A 20,268-nucleotide genomic window follows, 5' to 3' on the forward strand; every position below is an offset into this window, starting at 1 on the left:
ACTCCTCAAAAAGTGATAGGACTCCGGGCGCACCACGTACTGTTAAAATGAATCTGATTTCTTCAGTGGTGGTGCTTGGTCCCCACACACTTGCCTCAGTCAGTTCGAATGGAAGCCCTCCTCCTGCACCTGGAAGTAATGCAGCTCATTCTCACATTGATCCATGTGGACACTGGCATGGCTTTTTGTGCCATTCTCAGGAGGCTGAGATCTCTACTAGTCCAATCAGACTTTGCAATTTCTGACTGGCTGTCCAAATCCTTGTTCTATGCAGGCGCAATGGACAAATGTACAATTTATAGCATTCATGCTGAGAGTAACCATATACTTAGAGTGAAGTTGTTCTATTATTCTACTTCATACTTCTTTGGATATAACTATTTTGTGAATTTTGTGTAATGCAATGTTAATTTATAATGTCAATAATCAGCCACGAATGTGTCCAAACAGGAATCCAGTGAGTCAAAAGCATACATACTTGCTTTAATATTGGAAATAATAGATACTTCTGCATCAGTTTCACTTTCACATCAGTTTAACTGATAAATCATCCTCTACTATCAATGAAATGAATTCTACATTCTCTACATCTGCATTAAAGCAATATTGATAAATTGTGTGTCGTGGCATTCTGTCTGGCTGAACAATATTCAATATCCTAACTACATCATCAAACCATTATAGACAGTATATTAAGTTGATCTCTTGTAGAACAAACTGTATTCTCATTGCCATACAGTGCCTTTTCAATTTTTTATTGAAATCATTGATCACCACTGCTTCTATCACTTCAAAGGCACTATGTTCCAGGTCATTACCTCTTGCTCCATATTCCTCAAGTTCTCTTACCAACAATTTGACACTCCCCATGTCCTTATGATATAGGTTTATGGGAACAGCTTTTTTTTTGCCTACTCTGTCAAAACATGGTACACTTCTGTTATTCTGAATTATAATTTTGGCAAGAAAAATTAATTTTTTTAAAACTATATAGTGAGAGCTTGCAAATTTCTGACATGGATTGTAATATCCTGGCATACAATTTATCAAAGGCACTAAGCACACACTGCAAGTCATTTAGAGAAGTTAACAGATTGTTATTATTTATCACTAGGGGAATTGAATACAAAAGTAGAAAGGATACAACAAACTGCAGATGCCTCTACTTACGCCACCTCACCCACTGAGCTCTTCCAGCTGTTTGTGATTTTGCTCTGGAATGGTTGGGTTGACTTATGAAGAAAGTGTGGACTGATGAGACTTGGAAACTGGAGTTTAGGAGTGTGAGAATGGACTTAGGAGAAATGTAAAATTCTGAGGAGCTGTAACAAGATGAATGTGAAGAGCATGTTTCCTTGTGTTGGAGAATCTAGGGGATGTGATTTGAAAATTACAGATTACCCACTCTCATATCACTAACTATTCAGTAGCCAGTCTGTGATCTGGCACCTACAAAATGCCCCTAACCATGTCATCACTGCATTTCAGTGCTTTGCTGTTCTCCCCTATGCAGTCTCTCTCCAAATGTCACCAGTCTCATGCTGAACATGAGTTTGGGAACAGCAGTATCCTGAATACTCCTGCACCTTCTGCCTCTTCTCCTCCTCTGGGTGGTTGCACTTTTAGTCTCTTGAGGTCCCTGCCGATTGAGTTGCTATTTACGGGAACATACACTCCAAGAAGCACTGAGCTTCCCTGATACCTTGCATTGACTCCTACTCTTCAAAATCTTCCTTGAGCTGAAGCAGCTGGAATTATTTCCTCCACCCAATTTCCAGTGGACACATGAAATTGTCTATTACGCATCGAAAGAATTTCCAAGAGGGATGAGCATATGCCGTTGTTTATTGCACCAGCGGACAGAACTGATGATGGTCTGTTCACAGCTTTCAGATACACGCTTGGATGAAGAATAGCATTTTTTGCCTCTGAGTTGCGAATCTGGATCAAACTTTTAATACAAAATCCATTTTGACTGTACAATGCAGCCCTGATGGAGTGCAGTGTTATTGGAGGTCATGTCCTCCAGATAAGAATTCATTCAAGTGTACATGCTGGCAGTATTTCTGGAAGACCAGTAATATTCTAGCAATGAACTCGCCCTCATTTATTCCCCAACCAACATCACCAGAACAACCAAACTGATTATTTATCTTGATGGTATTTGGTGCTGTGTGCAGCAGGCTGCCATATTACCTTCAATGTGATAGATTTTCACTTTTTTTTTGAGCATGCTGGACAACCCAAGGGGGATGTATCATATAAATGCAAATCCTTTCCCCTCCTAACCTTCTGAAAGTTCAATTGTACAAAGAAAATCTTTGTATAACTGAACTTAACCAAACGCCAGTTATCTTCGTTTCAAACGACTCTGTCACTTTCAGCTCTTGGTATTTTAATTCAATTTCTTATACTCCATGGTCTTGTCCCACTCATTTTTTTGTAACTTCCTCCCAAACTACAACTGCCAAACATGGCGCCTTGGCATCTCTCTATCTTTGACCCTCCCTCACACCCAAGCCAAACTATTTTACAGAGCCTTTAGTTTCTCTTCATAGCTAAGTGCTTTTGGTTGATTAAGGTGTTGTGAAGTACACTTGGAATTTTGCATGTATGAAGAACCAGTGGATGGCTTACTGTTAGTATGTGACCTCTTATGCATCATGTTCTAGAGTTTTTTTGAGGCAATTGGGGTTTTCTGATTTTAATGGAAGGTATGTCATTGCTGCTCTAAACCTTGACAAGGTAACTCTGAACCTGTTTCCTCCCTAGGTCATATGATTGGCCCAGTACAGAAGACTTGGGTGTTTATAGGTGCCTTCTTCCCACCTAGTTCCTGAGTGAGAAAGAGCAGGAAAATCAACCTAGTAAGGTCAACTCTCCTTTTGTATGAAGGTAGCATGCAAGATGTTTAAAGGAGATAACTACAGAAGTAAAATAAAAAGAAGTTGTTCAGATTAAGATCATAAAACGTAGGAGCAGAATTAGACCATTTGGCCCATCTTGTCTGCTCTTCTGTTCCATCATGGCTGACTTATTATCCCTCTCAATCTTACTTTCCTGCCTTCTCCCCGTATCCTTTGACACCCTTACTAATCAAAAATTTATTAGCCTCTGGTGTAAATATATCCAATGACTTGACCTCCACAGCCACTTGTGACAATGAATTCCACAAATTCACCATCCTTCGGTTAAAGAAATTCCTCCTCATCTTTCTTCTAAAGGGAATCACTCTATACTAAGGCTGTGCCCTCTGGTCCTAGGATCCCCTTCTGTAGTAAATACCCTTCCATATCCACTCTATCGAGGCTTTTCAATATTTGGGAGCATTCAGTGAAATCCCCCTTCATTTTTCTAAACTCCAGCGAGTACAAGCCCAGAGTCATATCAAACGCACCTTGTATATTAACCCTTTCATTGCTGGGATCATTCTTGTGCACCTCCTCTGGACCTTCTCCAGTGTCTGCACATCTTTTTCTAGATTAGGGGACCAAAATTGCTCACAGTACTCTTGCAGTGTGACCAACGCCTCCTAAAGCCTCAGTATTACATCCTTGCTTTTATATTCTAGCCCTGTCAAAGGGAATGCTAATATTTACATATTTCTGTTTGTGGAAATCTTCACAATTTTCTCATTGGCTGATGAATTTCCCCATACTTGTTTCATCCATATGACATACAATTCTGAATTGGAAGCTTTTTGTTTGAGTAAATGTGATAACATAAATGCAGTGTGCTTTGTTTTATTTCCCCCAGAACCAAAAGCCAAATTCATAATAGTAAATAAAATGTTTATAGTATTGCTGCTAATTGATTTATAATTTCACGCTATCTTATTATGTTTAATCAGATGCAATGGCCTCTGCAATCAGTAAATACGGAACAAGAAGAAGCACGCGTCCGTGTTTGCCTAAATCACGTATTGATCGAAGGCGCACAAGGATGGCTTCACTTTCTCAAATGTGTGATACAGATGAGGAAAGTGAGTCTTCGTATGAAGAGAGTGAGGATGAAGAATCATGGAGTAGTGTCTCTGAAGATGAGCAGAACCCAGCAAACAATACAACAGACAGTTTAGATGAAGAAAAGGAGTCTTCATGTGAAAAAAGTAAAGATAAAGAATTAAAGAGTGGCACCACAGAAGATTACAATGATCAAAACCCAGCCAATAAAACAACAGATAGCTCAGATGATGAACGTATAATTCGGAAGAAGCGTTTATGTTTGAGTAACCTATTAACTGAGAGTGAGAACAGTTCAGATAGTGAGATTTATAGCAAGCCAGTGAGGAAGGTAAAAGCCAAGTCATGCTGTATTTTTGTGCAAGATGACGAAAGCAATAGTGAGGAACAGCCATTGGACACTAGTTTCAGTGTAAAGATTGCTGAGAATGCTCAATTAGAGAAAGAACTTGCAATTGCTCGAAAAAGGAAACGGCAGTTGGAGCTGAAACGTTTATCACAGAAGAAAAGGTCTCGAAGCACAACTAGTAGTACATTAGAGTTAACTGAGGTTAGTTTCATTCAAAGAGTTGGTTAATTTATCATTAACAATTTTTTACTCTTGCTCGTTGTCAAATATTTCATTCTTCCACCAATTTCAGGACAAGCCAGATTGTCCACATCACTGAAGTTCTGTTCAATCTCAGGCTTTCTTCGAACATAAAATCCTCTTTACGTAAAACCGAACACTTCATCTCGCTAATTTATCATCTCAGCCTTTCCTCATTCCCTTCACCTTTAGATATAACTGCTATAGACGATTTAATGTTGCTCTCTATCATATTCTGCTCTACGTGTCTTACTGTGAAATATCTTGCACTCGCATGTAAACTTTGCAGCTCAATTTTGACTTCCTATGCCCAAGTTTAAGGTAAACATTCTTATTGCTGATTGCTCCATTCTATCCTCTCCATTCTAGCTATACAACCTAATGTAGCTTAATTTGGTTCACTGGTCATTCTTCTTTTGTCCAACCTTTCCTTCACCAGTAGGAATGAAACCTTCAACATTTTGATTTCCACCTTTTGGAATTCCCTCCTTTAATCTCAGTATGTTTTGTTCTCTAAAAACACATTTCTTCAGTGAAGTTCCTCATAATGTCTCCTCCTTTGGCTCAGTCTTGACTTGTCAAATTCAAATCCATGGTGGGTCTTTGGAATCTGTATCATATTAAAGATGATATGTAAAGTCTGTTGGGTGCTGTTAAAGCAGAAACAAGATCATATAACTCTAAGACCATAAGACATAAGAGCACATTAGGCTATTCAGCCCATCCAGTTTGCTCCGCCATTCCATCGTGGCTCTTGTATCATATCTCTCAGCTCCATTCTCCTGCCCTGCCTTTTTCCCATAACCTTTGACATCCTGACTAATCAAGAATCTATCAGCCTCTGCTTTATATATACTCAATGACTTGACCCCTCACAGCATCTGTGGCAATGAATTCCATAGATTCACCATCCTCTGCCTAAAGAAATTCTTCCTGGTCTCTGTTCTAAATGGGTATCCCGCTATTCTGAGGTTGTGCCCTCTGGTCCTAGACTCACCCACTATAGAAAACATCATCTCCACATCCACTCTATGTAGGCCTTTCAATATTTGATAGGTTTCAGTGAGATCTTACCTCATTCTTATAAATGGCCCAGAGCTATCAAATGCTCCTGATAAGTTAACTCTTTCATTCTCGTAAGCCTCCTCTGGACTCACTCCAATGTCAGCACATCTTTTCTTAGATAACAGTGACCAATACTTTATAAAGCCTCAGTATTCCATCCTTAATGTTATGTACTAGCCCCCTTGAAATGATTGCTAACATTGTATTGCTTCCCTTATCACCAACTCAACCTGGAAGTTGACGTTTAGGGAATCCTCCACAATGAGTCGCACGTCCCTTTGCACCTCTGATTTTTAAATTTTCTCCCTGCTTAGAAAATACTCTTCTCCTTTATTCCTTCTGCCAAAGTGCATGACTGTATACTTCCCCACACTATACATATTCCACTTGTCACTTCTTTGTCCTTTCTCCTTCTGCAGATTCTCTGATTTCTGAACACTACCCACCCCTCCACCTACCTTTGTAATATTTGCAAACTTGGCCAAAAAAATCACTTCCATCATCCAAATCATTGACACATAAAGTGGAAAAAAAAGCTTTGCCATACTGGGACCAAGATCAAGGGTGATGTTTTCCTTTATTTCATCATACTGAATCCAAAGTAATTAGACAGTTTTACACAAACTAATCCAATAATTAGCATATCCATTGTGAATATTCCATTTTTTAAAACTTAGTCCTATTGTGTACAATACCAAATTGGTTAGGTAGAATGATGAAGCAGCCTTGTATAGGAATGCATAAATTACATTATCTTGTCAGTTTTATGATTTTCAAGATGTGACATTAACCTGTATCTGCTTATCAGATATCAGATGAAGAGTCTGACACATCATCCCTCTCCCAAGTGGAAAATAGCTCAGAAACAGAGTGGGAAAATGACAGTTTAAAAGACTTCATTGTATCTGATGAAAAAGATCTGCAAATGACAACATCAAACCATAATGAATCTCTCCTGGCAAAATATCTGCCCAACTGTAAGTAATATTAGGCTTTTACATTGAAATTGCCCTTCCTATTCTAGTATAATTGGAAAGCAAGAAGCAATAATTATATTAATATGATAAGTGCAAACGTAAAAGAACAATTCCCTACTTGCTGATTTTTATTTATTTATTTATTTATTAATTTTTAAAGATAATTACATAAAATGAATAGAATATTAGAATAGTGAAAAATTAATATTGACCCTCCCCCCCTCCCCATAACCCTCCCCCCCCCTTAGATCCCTATCTGAAAAAAAAGAAAAGAAAAAAAAAGAAAAAAGAAAGAAGGAAAAAAGATAGAAAGATTGCCTGGATATCGGAGGATCCCCACATGCTCCATGGAGTTCAAAATAACTTTAGTTTAGCCCAATATTATTTTTATTAGGTGATATTGAAGGGATAATACCGAAACCTAAATTGAATAAATATCAGAAAAAATTTATAAAAATTGCATTGACAGTAGCCAAAAAAGCTATTGCAGTTACCTGGAAATCAGATTCATATTTAACTATGGATCGTTGGAATAATGAAATATATAGCTGCATTCCAGTTGAAAAAATTACTTATAATTTAAGAAAAGAATATGATATATTTTTGAAAATTTGGCACCCCTATCTACAAAAGATAGGATTAAATATATAGGTCCTTTGAAGATAAAATTATAAGTTATTTGGGGAAAATAAAAACTGAGCTTTATCAATAAAAATCTTACTGATTTTTAATTTTCTTTTGTGTTGTATTTTTCTAGTAATTTGTTGCTGGGCATCACCAGTGCTATCTTCAACCGGAATTTAAATTGTTTGTAACCCAAACATTTTACAGTACAGCTGTAAACTGAGTTCCCCCAAGACATAAACTGCCCACAGTCCTACAGCAACTGGCAAGACCATACTGCCAGTTTCCCAAACATTTGTTCGTATATCATGCATAAAACAAACATTCATAAGCTCAGAAGTATCTGTGGACTGGAATAATACTGAACTTGATATTCTTATTTTATACCATGGTCACTTTTGTATGGATTTAATTGCTCCTGTACTTACACAGCTCAAATTCTCTGTGCTTGGCAGTAGTTCAGCGTTCAGCATGCCACTGTTATTTGGCAATCTGCAAGTAGCTTTGCTAACAATTAAAATTTTAAAAAATATATGAAACATTGCTTGATGAGCCTGACAATAAACATAAGCTACCTGCTTGGCCACAACACCAGACGCTCCTGGTCTTATTTGAGAAAGAGCTTGTAGCTCTCTCATTAGCCAGGAAATAGGAGTGGAAGGAAGGTACCCTTAACCCTGAGGGGCAGCCTCAGTGAAGAATTGAAAGTGCTAATGGTTACAAGCAAACTTCAAAGGACAGCCTCGCGAGGATGGGGCACTGGTGGACAATCAACTGGCACAAGGTGTGATATCTGCCCACAGAGCAGGCAGGGTCAGTTTGATGTGTGCATATACACTTGGTGTCCACTTTATTAGGCACACCTGTACACCAGCTTGTTAATGCAAATATCTAATTAGCCAATCATGTGAATGCAACTCGATGCATAAAAGCGTGGAGGCAAGGTCAAGAGGTTCAGTTGTTGTTAAGACCTAAAATCAGAATGGGGAAGAGATGTGATCTAAGTGACTTTGACCAAGGAATTATTATTCGTGCTGGGTGGAGTGGTTTGGACATCTCAGAAACTGCTGATCTCCCGGGGTTTTCACACACGTGTCTCTAGAATTTACAGAATGGTGCGAAAAACAAAAAGACAAACATCTGATGAGTGGCAGTTCTGTGGGCAAAAACACCTTGTTATTGAGAAAGTTCAGAGGGGAATGGCTATATTGGTTCAAATTGACAGGAAGGCTGTGGTAACTCAAGTAACCATGCGTTACAATGACGGTGTGCAGAAGAACATCTCTGAACAGACAACACATTGAAACTTGAAGTGGACGGGCTACGGCATGAGAAGACCATGAACGTACACTCAGTGACCACAATTTTGGATATTAGCGGCATCTAATAAAGTGGCCACTGAATGTATGAACTGAAGCATCGCCTATCGTCTACCTCTGGAGAAGCCTGTATGAGGGGCATGATATCATTGTGTATTTGTAGGCTTCTTGTAGCTTTCACTGAGGGAGGAGGGTGAGGTGCACAGTTAAATGTGATGTGATGGTTTGAAGACATGCATGTTCTCAGTGTCACTGGAAATTCTTGTTACAAGTCCACGGGAACAGGGGTGCCCTCTACCATAAGAGGATGGAGTCCTTCTTGCTGTCCTGTGTCTGCTGCAACAGTTTTTTTTTTCTCAGTCTCACAATCGCCCCAAATTCCCTTTCCGTTCAATGGTTATCCTCAACCAGTTGCTCAAGCTGCTGATTTTCCAGATAACTGAAATTAAATTAAAGACAGATTAGCTACATTGTGTTTAGCTCCTGTATTAGTAAAGTTTTGGAAAAAAGATGTCCCAAATGATCTACTGAGGTTCTTTAACTGGCAGCAATGAAACAGCATGCCTCCCTTTCTTTAAGTAGTGATCAATATAACATTTTGTTCAACTTGGATAATGGAATTGATGGCTTTATGGCCAGCTTTGTGGATGATACAATAGTAGATTGAGAGGCAGCTAGTGTGAGGAAGCAGAAGGACTTGGACAGATTGGGAGAGTGGGCAAAGAAGTGGCGGATGGAATATAGTGCCAGGAAATGTTTCAACATGCACTTGGTAGAAGGTATAGTGGCATAGAATATTTGCTAGATGGAAAGGAAATTCAAAGGTCAGAGGTGAAAAGGGACTTGTGAGTCCTTGTGCAGGATTCCCTTAAGGTTAACTGCAGGTTGAGTTGGTGGTGAGGAAGGCAAATGCAATGTTAGCATTTATTTCAAGAAGACTAGGATGTAAGAGCAAGAATGTAATGTAAATTTTAATTAGTTCCTTATTCTTTGTAACCACCACACTAATGCACCAAATACTCTGCTCATTCTAAATGAAGCAAAGACCCCATACTCTCCTCTCCACCTTGCTCTTCTTCTGTGCTTTTTCCTGCATTTCCTGTATCCTGGAAACTTCATAGTGTTTACAGATGCATAGGTAACATTCTGCTCAGTTCTAGAGCTACCCCAGTTTTTCTTTACTCTGGTCTCCAAATCCAGATACATGGTCTTCCATACTGTACCCAGATTATTCCATTATGAAGTCTGAATGTAGGGCACCATCATTACCCACAGGAAATGCACACAATTTGCACCTTTATTCAGTCTCCAACCTTAAGCTATTAGCTGATTACTATGGTGTTTTGCAATACCACTCGAATGAACCTGTCCCAGGAATTTCATGCTCAGGAGCTTCTCCAATATTGATACATTAATGACCTTGGTATACTTTTTGGCATAGGAATGTTCTGCCTAGTCTACATGAATCTGTCTGCTTTAAAATTAAGATAAAGAAACAGGGAACTATCTAAATTTATTTTTCTTTTTATATTCACAGTCCACATCTGTGATCTCTACTCACACTTCGAAAGAGTTGTTAAAGCTTTGTTGATCAATGCATTTGATACCAATTTTCTTAAATCTTTGTATGGTGAGTATAAGTATATAACGAGAAGAGGAAACTTCTCGATGGTTCATGGGATAAAGGTGCTGCTGCTTCTTATGGAACTATACAAACAAGGAATGTGAACAGTCTTTTTTATTCCAGTTATGCATTAAGTCAGCTGAACTAATAATTAGGAGGCCATGTTTACAATTACTATTACTCAGGGGAGTTAATATGCTGCCATTGCCAATCCTGTGATTCCGAAGCACTTGATTTCTCGCCATCTCCAGGAATGGCCATTCTGGTCAGCGCAATAATTAATATCTGTGTGTTCAGGCTGAGAAAATGACCATCAGGTGATGCCAGAGCCTGCTTACTGTAGCCCAGAGTAAGTCGTCTGATGTAAGAGGCCAAAAGGAAACTTGGGGGAAAAAAATTGGAAGGAGAATTGATGACTCAATTTATTGTTCAGATTATGTGATATGCTTTTCTATATAATATCCTAAGCATTTTTATTATTTGTTGATACATTTCATCAACTTGCAGATCTGCTGTTTCTTTACTGAGCCATGTGTAATTTTGTGTGGAACTGTTTATAAATTACTTCATTTTAAAGTCATAAAACTTTGACATTTCTCACTGTTAAAGATCTCCATATGCAGTGCAACCATCTCGATCTTGACAGCATAACGTTTTATCATTGAAATTTAAGTAAGATGTTATTCCAGTTTAGGCAAATAAAGCAAGTTTCCTTCTTTTAAAGCAGGGGTTCCCAACTTTTTTTTTGCCTTGGACCCCTACCATTAACTGAGGGGCCCTCTGTAAACCTCTGTAAACATTGGGCCAAATTATAGTCATCTTATTTTGTAGGATGTGTACTCTTTCTTATTCATTTTGCTCACACCCACTGTTGCACTGAAGTTGATAGCTCAACTTGTTACCTGTTAGTGATATAATTAAACAGATGTGAATAAATTAATAAAGATTCAACAGCGCCTTATGTTAATAGTTGGTAATGACTTTGTTTGGTTCTTGCACTTCTTCCAAGTAATTCAATCTAAACAATTCCTCCAAGCTAATAGTTACAAAAAGGTCGGAAGTAAAACTGGTGCCTATCAGGAACACCTATCAGGAAAGAGACAAGAGTTAATGTTACAAGTCACTGATGGCTGAATGTACTTAAGTCTAACTTTACATGTCCTGCCATTTTTTCACCATGACTGAGATGAAGCCTGATTCTTTCCCTGAATCATTGTCAGGGAGCCATCTGCACAAGATCTGCAAACAGTTTGAGGATTGGCTCCCAAAATGATCTTATCAGAGGAACAGAGAAAGGATGTTAATTGTGGTTTTATTACAAATTACGTATAAAATTTGCAAACATCAGACTTTTTCATTCAGTATGGGATGTGGCATTGCTGACGAGACGAAAAAAATGTCCATTCTTAAGTACCCTCAGTTTGCTGAGCTATTTCAGACGATAGTTGGGTATGAACATTTATGTGGGTCTGAAATCGCATGTAAAACAGCTAAGATAAAGGCAGCAGAATTCTTTCCTTTAAGGCATTGAGCCAAATCACCTTTATCTTTAGTTGCCATTTCTGTAGAGAGCTGCCAGAGATATTGTTCCCATGGGCATGCTTTCTTAGACACCTGTGCCTGCATATATGGAGTTTGAAATGAATTGGAGCCCAAAAGCAGGCATGCACAATCTCCCACTCTGGCGTGGCAAGCTTCTGAGTCAAGGATGCTGGATTAATGACCTTAATCAAAAATGTCATTAGAAGTAACCGCTTTATTTATTTACCTTTATTTTACTTTGCTTTCAATTTAGTCTTATCAGATTATGGTATTTTAATCTTTTTTAATATTTATTTTAACTTCTATATCCGATCGATAGACATTTAGTAATAGTTATCAAGGCCTTTGCCATCAGCTATCAGTTCAGGCCCATCATGTATTCAAGATTCACTGCCTGAGGTACAGTTGTTCTTCACTACAAGTCCCACTTTACAGGACTTTGCAATATCCAGGTCTCCTTTGATCTTCTGAAACTGCAGGAGTTGACTGTTATGGGGGAAATTGGGAGCAAAGCAAGAATGTCTGACATAATCTTGTTCATTAGTGAACCAGCCAGAGCTAATGTCTCTGTATCAAGAAACAAGGCCTGTGCATTTCTAGCCCAGTAACTTAACCTCTGTGATACGATAACATTTTTTAGTCAGTCGACAATATGTTGGGGGGGGGGGGGGCTATATAATTGTCTTGCTCTGATAGTTGGTATCTTATTATCTTTTTGTTCTCTTCACTGTGACCTTCAATAGAAGGAAGAAGGTCGAAGAAATATGCAAAGGAAATGCTGAAATCACTGAGTTATTTGGATGAGCGCTGTGTTGATGCACGTCTTACAAATTTAAAGTCAACAAGCCGGTGGAAAGATCGCTATAAGGTGAGTTTAAGAATATGAATGTTTTAACTTATTTCTGGGAATTGAGGATAGGATTCACCTTGAATTGCTGTGAAATTGTGCACTCCAGATTGTCTTCCTGTTCAAACTGCACACTGAAGCAATCAGCTGAGGCTGCAACAAAATAACAAACCACGGAAAATAGTCCTTGTGATCATGTTACTTGAACTATTATTGCCTTATAAGGAACAAAGGTAAAGACACAAATGGAGTGCACTTCCCCTGTCCCGTGTAAGTTTAATCATCAGTTTGTTGTACCCCTATATCAGCAAGCTCTGGTTCACCCTGTAGTTACCAAAATGGCAGAATGAAGCAAGTTATTTATAAATCCTGACCAATTGAAAGAGACATTAGGACAATGAGGCAGCTTGACAGTTGCTTACAGATAATCCTGTCAGAGGAAAGAAGAAATAGCATCAATTGCATTAGCTTAGCAATTCCTGTTGCTTAGCAACTCACAGATAGTACTGAAGTCTTCAATCAAAGGTTTTCAATCTAAATATATCTTCCTGACGATCAGGAAGAACATCATCAGGTTGCGGTGTACCTGATAGATCAAGAAGTACGTATACTTTATTTTTCTGCAATTATTGACCTACTTCTGTTGCTGAAATGATACTACTTTAGGCTGTAATCTGCAGTGGAACATTATTTTGCTTCAAATAGCTGACATGATCTTTCAGAAGATTGAATATGAGAAATCTGACTTCACAGAGTAGCTCTTTTCAGTCTGAAAACTACCACTTAATCTTAGAACTCAGGTGGAAGCAGTTGATTATATTTTTCTGAAGTGCAAATCTTAGAACTTTTTCAAACTAATCGATGAGTTTTAATAGATTAGTACGAGCAAGAAATCTGGAAGGTGAAAAAGAAAAGAATGTATATCTTAAATGTGTAAATAGTGTATTAAAGGAGTTTTCAATCAGAATCAGGTTTAATATCACTGCTAGACGTCGTGAAATTTGTTGATTTGCGGCAACAGTATAATGCAGTACAAAATGTAAAAGTCTTAAAAAAATGAGCTAGTGTATATGGATTCATTGTCCATTCAGAAATCTGATGGCGAAGGAGGGAAAGAAGCAGTTCCTGAAATGGTGAGTGTATGTCTTTAGGATCCTGTAACTCCTCCTTGATGATAGTAATGAGAAGAGGGTACGTCCTGGTTGACGGAGGTCCTTAATGATGGATACCACCTTGATGATGGTGGGGAGGCTAGTACCCATGATGGAGCTGGCTGAGCTTACAACTTCTTGCAGCTTTTCCCGACCCTGTGCAGTAGTCCCTCCATACCAGAGGGAAGTGATACAACCAATTAGAATGCTTTCCATGATACATCTGTTGAAAAATATACCAGCACCTTCAGTGACATGCCAAGCCTCCTCAACTCATATTGAAATGTAGCCGCTATTGTGCCTTTTTTGTAATTGCATCAATATGTGGGGACCAAGCTAAATCTTCAGAGATGTAGACACTCAGGATCTTGAAACTGCTCACCATTTACACTACTAATCCCTCAATGAGGATAGTGTATGTTCCCTTGACTTCCCTCCCTGCAGTCCACAATATCTTGATCTTGCTGAAATTGTGTGTAAGATTATTATTGTGATACCACTCAACCAGCTGATCTATCTCACTCCTGTACGCCTCCTCATCACCATCTGAAATTCTACCAACAATAGTTATGTCATTGGCAAATTTATAGAGTTTGAGCAACACATATAACACGCTGGAGGAACTCAGCAGGTCGGGCAGCATCCGTGGAAACGAGCTGTCAACGTGAAGGGTCTCGGCCCGAAATGTTGACTGCTTTTTTCCACAGATGCTGCCCGACCTGCTGAGTACCTCCAGCGTGTTGTACTGTTGCTTTGACCCCAGCATCTTCAGTGTACTTTGTGTTTATAGAGTTTGAGCTGTGCCTGGCCATGTAGGCATGGGTGTATAGCGAGTAGAGCAGTAGGCCAAGCACGCATCCTTGAGGTGTGCTGGTGTTGTCAGTGAGGAGGAAATGTTGCTTCTGATTCTCAATGACTGTAGTCGCCTGGTGAGGGAGTCAAGGATCCAGTTGAAGAAGAGGTACAGAGACACAGGTTTTAGAGCTTGTTGATAGGTACTGATGGTGTTGAACGCTGAGCTGTAATCAATAAGCAGCAGCCTGACGTACATGTTGCTATTATTCCGGTGATCCAATGCTGAGTGGAGAGCCAGTGAGAATGCATCTGCTGTAGACTTATTGTGGTGTTAGGCAAATTGCAGTGGGTCCAGGTTCTTGCTTAGGCAGGAGTTGAATTTGGCCATGAACAGCCTTTCAAAGGACTTCATCACAGTAGATGTGAGTGTAACTGGGATGGGCATTGCCTGGGTCGAACCAGAATAACGTTTACTATCTCTGCCATATGTGGTGAAATTTGATGTTCTACACTATAACCCTATAAATTAGTGAGCAAAATAGTGATGTCGTGTTCATGGGTTCAATGTCCATTCAGAAATCTGATGGCAGAAGGGAAGAAGCTGTCCCTGAAACATTGAGTGTGTGTCTTCAAGCTCCTGTAACTCCTCCCTGCTTTGGAAGGACAAACTCCAAAGCAGAGTACAAAGGAAATGGCAGGATACTTGGTAGTGTGGAGGAGCAGAGGGATCTGGGGGTACATGTTCACAGATCCCTGAAAGTTGCCTCACAGGTAGATAGGGTAGTTAAGAAAGCTTATGGAGTGTTAGCTTTCATAAGTCGAGGGATAGAGTTTAAGAGACGCGATGTAATGATGCAGCTCTATAAAACTCTAGTTAGGCCACACTTGGAGTACTGTGTCCAGTTCTGGTTGCCTCACTATAGGAAGGATGTGGAAGCATTGGAAAGGGTACAGAGGAGATTTACCAGGATGCTGCCTGGTTTAGAGAGTATGGATTATGATCAGAGATTAAGGGAGCTAGGGCTTTACTCTTTGGAGAGAAGGACGATGAGAGGAGACATGATAGAGGTGTACTAGATATTAAGAGGAATAGATAGAGTGGACAGCCAGTGCCTCTTTCCCAGGGCACCACTGCTCAGTACAAGAGGACATGGCTTTAAGGTAAGGGGAGAGAAGTTCAAGGGGGATATTAGAGGAAGGTTTTTCACTCCGAGGGTGGTTGGTGCCTGAATCAGTGGTGGAGGCAGATACACTAGTGAAATTTAAAAGACTTCTAGGCAGGTATATGGAGGAATTTAAGGTGGGGGGTTATGTGGGAGGCAGGGTTTAAGGGTCAGCACAACATTGTGGGCCGAAGGGCCTGTACTGTGCTGTACTATTCTATATGTTCTATAATTGTTGAAGCAGTTCACCCTGCTCTTCTTGGGCACTGATATGACTGCCGTGCTTTTGAAGGAGATGTGAACCTCTGACTGCAGCATTTTGCGATTGAAGATGTATTTGAACACTCCAGTCAGTTGATTGGTACAGGTTTTCAGTGCCCTACCAGGTGCACCTTTGGGGCTTGATGCCTTACGAGTGTTCACCCTCTTGAAAAATGATCTGATGTCAGACTCTAAGACAGAGATCACTGGATACTGCAGGGATTTGCACAGGTGTAGTTTTATTCTCCCTTTCAAAGCATGCATAAAAGGCGTGGAACTATTCTGGGAGTGAAGTGTCACACCCTCACTTGATGTGAGGTTTCGCCTGTAAACCCTGCCAGAGCTGATGTCCACCTGATTCTGACTTTAACTTCATTTGGAATTGTTTTTTCACTCTTAAAATAGACTTCCATGGACCGTAACTGGACTTCTTGTATAATTCTGGAACACTGTTCATAAGTGTCACGACTACAAATCTCCTGGTTCATTCACAGATTTTAGTTTGGGTATGTCTGGTATATTCTTGAAGGCACACACTCATTTTCACAGGTCTTGATAAAGTGAATGATAACTGTGGCATAATCATTCAGATTCGAAGATGAATCTCTGAATATTGTCCAGTTCACCAATTCAAAGCAGTTGTTAAGCGCTCCTCCACCTCCCTTGTCCATACCTTTTTGGTTCTCAGCACTGGTGCTGCGGTCTTTAGTCTCTGCCTATACCAGGTGATTAGACTTTCTAAAGTGTGGATGTAGGATGGTGTGGGTTGTGTTCATGATGGCGGTGTAACAGTGGTTAAATGTGTTGGCTTCTCTGGTTCCACAGGTAATATGTTGAAGGTAGCCAGAGACTTTATGTTTTGCTTACTTCTTTCACTTATTTTTCTTTCAAATGTGGTTCTGCTATAATTGGAGCCTGCGATCTACATTTTGGTGGTATTCTTTTGGGCCAATTGAGCGATCAGGTGCTTTGCTGTCCTTGAGCGAATTCCAAGAGGTTTCAAGCTAAGGATGTGGCCTGGAGGTCAAGAAGCCTCAAGCCCATGATTGACTCCATTTCTTGTTGATTAAAATGTGGAGGAAAATTAAAATCATAAAGGGGAGCAGGTGTTTGGCACCGTTTACCAGCCTCTCACTCGCTGCTGCCAGAGGAAGGTGTCTGCATGGGTTTCTCTTATCCACCCCCCTCTCTCCATCCCCCTCTCTCCACCCCCCCCCCTCCACGCGTGCACCCCCCTCTCCGTGCGCACCCACCCACCCCCTCCACGCGCCTACCCCCCTCTACATACCACTGCCACCCCTCCCCCCCCCAAATGCACTTGGATTTCATTCACTGTGAAACAAGGAGTAAATAGTACCACAAGTTGGAAATCACATGCAAGTTAAGGGGTTGCCAGTGAAACATTGCCTTTCTGAGCACCAACCCACCCATGTTGACTTGCAATTAGGCAGTAGTTTTATATAGATTCATTCATGTTGCCAGTGTTAATTAATTTTCAGTATTCCTGTGGTCCTGAGGCATAAATTCCAGGTTACATTATGAAATAGAATACTCAATAAAAATAACAATTTTATAATTGGCATAATATAAACAATGATGCTGTAATTCTATTCATTGGGTTCCAATAATGGATACTGTTCTGGAAATTCACGAGTCTTGGGTTTAATCCTTAAAGCTATAACTACCTTTAGTAGTTTTCTTTGACATTATATCTTCCAGTCTTACCATCCTCTTTCTTCAGTACAATGATGATTGTGGGTTCCACTTGTGCTTTTATTGCCAACTTTAAAATGTTAAACAATGTATTATTAATCTCAGCCCCAGTTCTACCTTCATCTCTGATGTTTCCCTTCCTCAGCCTAACTCTCTCAATGTCTTCGATAGATTTTCCATCATTGGCTGTGTGTAGCCAACAACTCTGATGCCAACCTTAGTAACACTTCCTTCCGTGCATTTTCTGCCAGGACCCCAGTACATTCTCTCATTTTCTTATAATTTCTGTCATGACCATTTGGATCATTGTTTCCAAAGCACCTTCATTTTTCCTCACCTAACTTTTCCCATTGAACGTGATTTAGTTTTCCGCAATTCTGCTGCAGCTATTTATGCAAGGGCCCAGTTTTTACTTCTTTACATCCTATTATCACTCCTTTCCAACAGCCATGACCTCTGCTAACCCCTATCCTCCTTTCCCCTGGAGCTATAGTCTGTTTTTATCTATTACCATTGTAACACTTACCCAAAAAGGCTGGTATATGTCTAGAGGAAAAGGAGATCCAGCCACACACCAACCCCGCCTCCCGTACACACAGGTGCTGTGAGAATCGAGTTTATGCCTCGCTCCCGCCGACAGTATCAAACCCACAACAAATATCGTTATGAAATACACTTTAAAGAGTTTACTAACATTAAAAGAGTATTAGGCAATACAATATATATATACAAGGAAAAAAACAAAAGGTGCCAACTTATCAAAGTTCAGTCAGGGTAGTGCACTCGTTGGAGCTCAACCAGCGAACGATTCGACCCCTCGTCGCTTGCCTCCGACTTCAACGTCTTCCACCTCGGACTCCCCGGTGGTCTTCCGAGCGCACGTCCACCTTCCTCGACTCTCCCTCCCGACTCCTTCACACCCCAAGCCCGCGCAACCCCTCCCCCAAGTTCCCAGCCTCACAAAACACAATAACATTCCCCATTGATTAACAAATGAATACAATTACCATATCAGCCATTCTAAAGCGAAACAACAGCGAGAGAAACATTTAACAGACAAAGAAGCATTCCTACTTGTAACAAACCAAAGAAGCCCTTTTGAGTAACATACACAGGACATTGTACACCATTTAGGTCCTTCAACTGATCTCAGACCTTTGTAACTTCTTGCTTCCCGTGCATCCACCCATGTGTGGATACTGAGGTTTATGCCTCAACACACACAAAATGCTGGTGGAACGCAGCAGGCCAGGCAGCATCTATAGGGAGAAGCACTGTTGATGTTTCAGGCCAAGACCTTTCGTCAGGACTAACTGAAAGGAAAGATAGTAAGAGATTTGAAAGTAGGAAGGGGAGGGGAAATGCAAAATGATAGAAGAAGACCGGAGGGGCTGTGGTGAAGCTGAGAGCTGGAAAGGTGATTGGCAAAAGGGATACAGAGCTGGAGAAGGGAAAGGATCATGGGACGGGAGGCCTAGGGAGAAAGAAAGGGGGAGGGGAGCACCAGAGGGAGATGGAGAACAGGCAGAGAGAGAGAGAAAAAAAGAGGAGGGGTGAAGAAACTAAATATATCAGGGATGGAGTAAGAAGGAGAGGAGGGGCATTAACGGAAGTTAGAGAAGTCAATGTTCATGCCATCAGGTTGGAGGCTACCCAGCCGGTATATAAGGTGTTGTTCCTCCAACCTGAGTGTGGCTTCATCTTGACAGTAGAGGAGGCCATGGATGGACATATCAGAATGGGAATGGGATGTGGAATTAAAATGTGTGGCCACTGGGAGATCCTGCTTTCACTGGCAGACAGAGCGTAGGTGTTCATTTTTGCAAGAGACAGGGTGGGAAGAGGAATAGTCCAGGTAGCTGTGAGAGTCTGTAGGCTTATAGTAGATACTAGATAGTAGATATAGTACTTGCAAAAATGCTATCCCCTTCTCGCAATTCCTCCATCTCCACCACATCTGTTCTCAGGATGAGGCTTTTCATTCCAGGACAAAGGAGATGTCTTCCTATTTTAAAAAAAGGGGCTTCCCTTCTTCCACCATCAACTCTGCTCTCAAACGCATCTTGTCCCATTTCCCGCACATCTGCCCTCACCCCATCCGCCCACCACCCCGCTCGGGATAGGGTTCCCCTTGTCCTCACCTACCACCCCCACCAGCCTCCGGGTTCAACATATAATTCTCCGTAACTTCCACCACCTCCAACGGGATCCCACTACCAAGCACATCTTTCCCTTCCCCCCCCCCCCTTTCTGCTTTCCGCAGGGATCGCTCCCTACGTGACTCCCTCGTCCATTCGTTCCCCCCCCCCATCCCTTCCCACCAATCTCCCTCCTGGCACTTATCCTTGTAAGTGGAACAAGTGCTAAACCTGCCCTTACACTTCCTCCCTCACCACCATTCAGGGTCCCAGACAGTCCTTCCAGGTGAGGTGACACTTCACCTGTGAGTCGGCTGGTGTGGTATACTGCGTCAGGTGCTCCCAGTATGGCCTTTTATATATTGGTGAGACTCGAGGCAGACTGGGAGACTGTTTCGCTGAACACCTACGCTCTGTCTGCCAGAGAAAGCAGGATCTCCCAGTGGCCACACATTTTAATTCCATGTCCCATTCCCATTCCCATTCTGATATGTCTAT

General features: G+C 40.8%; 1 protein-coding gene across 4 annotated transcripts in view; it reads left to right on the plus strand.

Annotated features, from left to right (window-relative positions):
* The window catches only part of ccdc82 (coiled-coil domain containing 82), a 92,345-nt gene that overhangs the window by 2,832 nt on the left and 69,245 nt on the right, over positions 1-20,268 (plus strand). For 3 of the 4 annotated variants that reach the window (XM_073043291.1, XM_073043293.1, XM_073043294.1), the window contains exons 2-5: positions 3,851-4,512; positions 6,425-6,593; positions 10,074-10,166; positions 12,446-12,570. In XM_073043291.1, coding sequence (XP_072899392.1) covers positions 3,856-4,512; positions 6,425-6,593; positions 10,074-10,166; positions 12,446-12,570 — 1,044 coding nt within the window. In that variant the 5' untranslated portion in view covers positions 3,851-3,855. Of the gene's footprint in view, positions 1-2,772; positions 2,868-3,850; positions 4,513-6,424; positions 6,594-10,073; positions 10,167-12,445; positions 12,571-20,268 lie in introns of all 4 variants that reach the window. The other variant, XM_073043292.1, reaches the window with a different exon arrangement.

The sequence above is a fragment of the Hemitrygon akajei genome, chromosome 4, assembly GCF_048418815.1.
Source record: "Hemitrygon akajei chromosome 4, sHemAka1.3, whole genome shotgun sequence".
In the NCBI taxonomy this organism is placed as follows: domain Eukaryota; kingdom Metazoa; phylum Chordata; class Chondrichthyes; order Myliobatiformes; family Dasyatidae; genus Hemitrygon; species Hemitrygon akajei.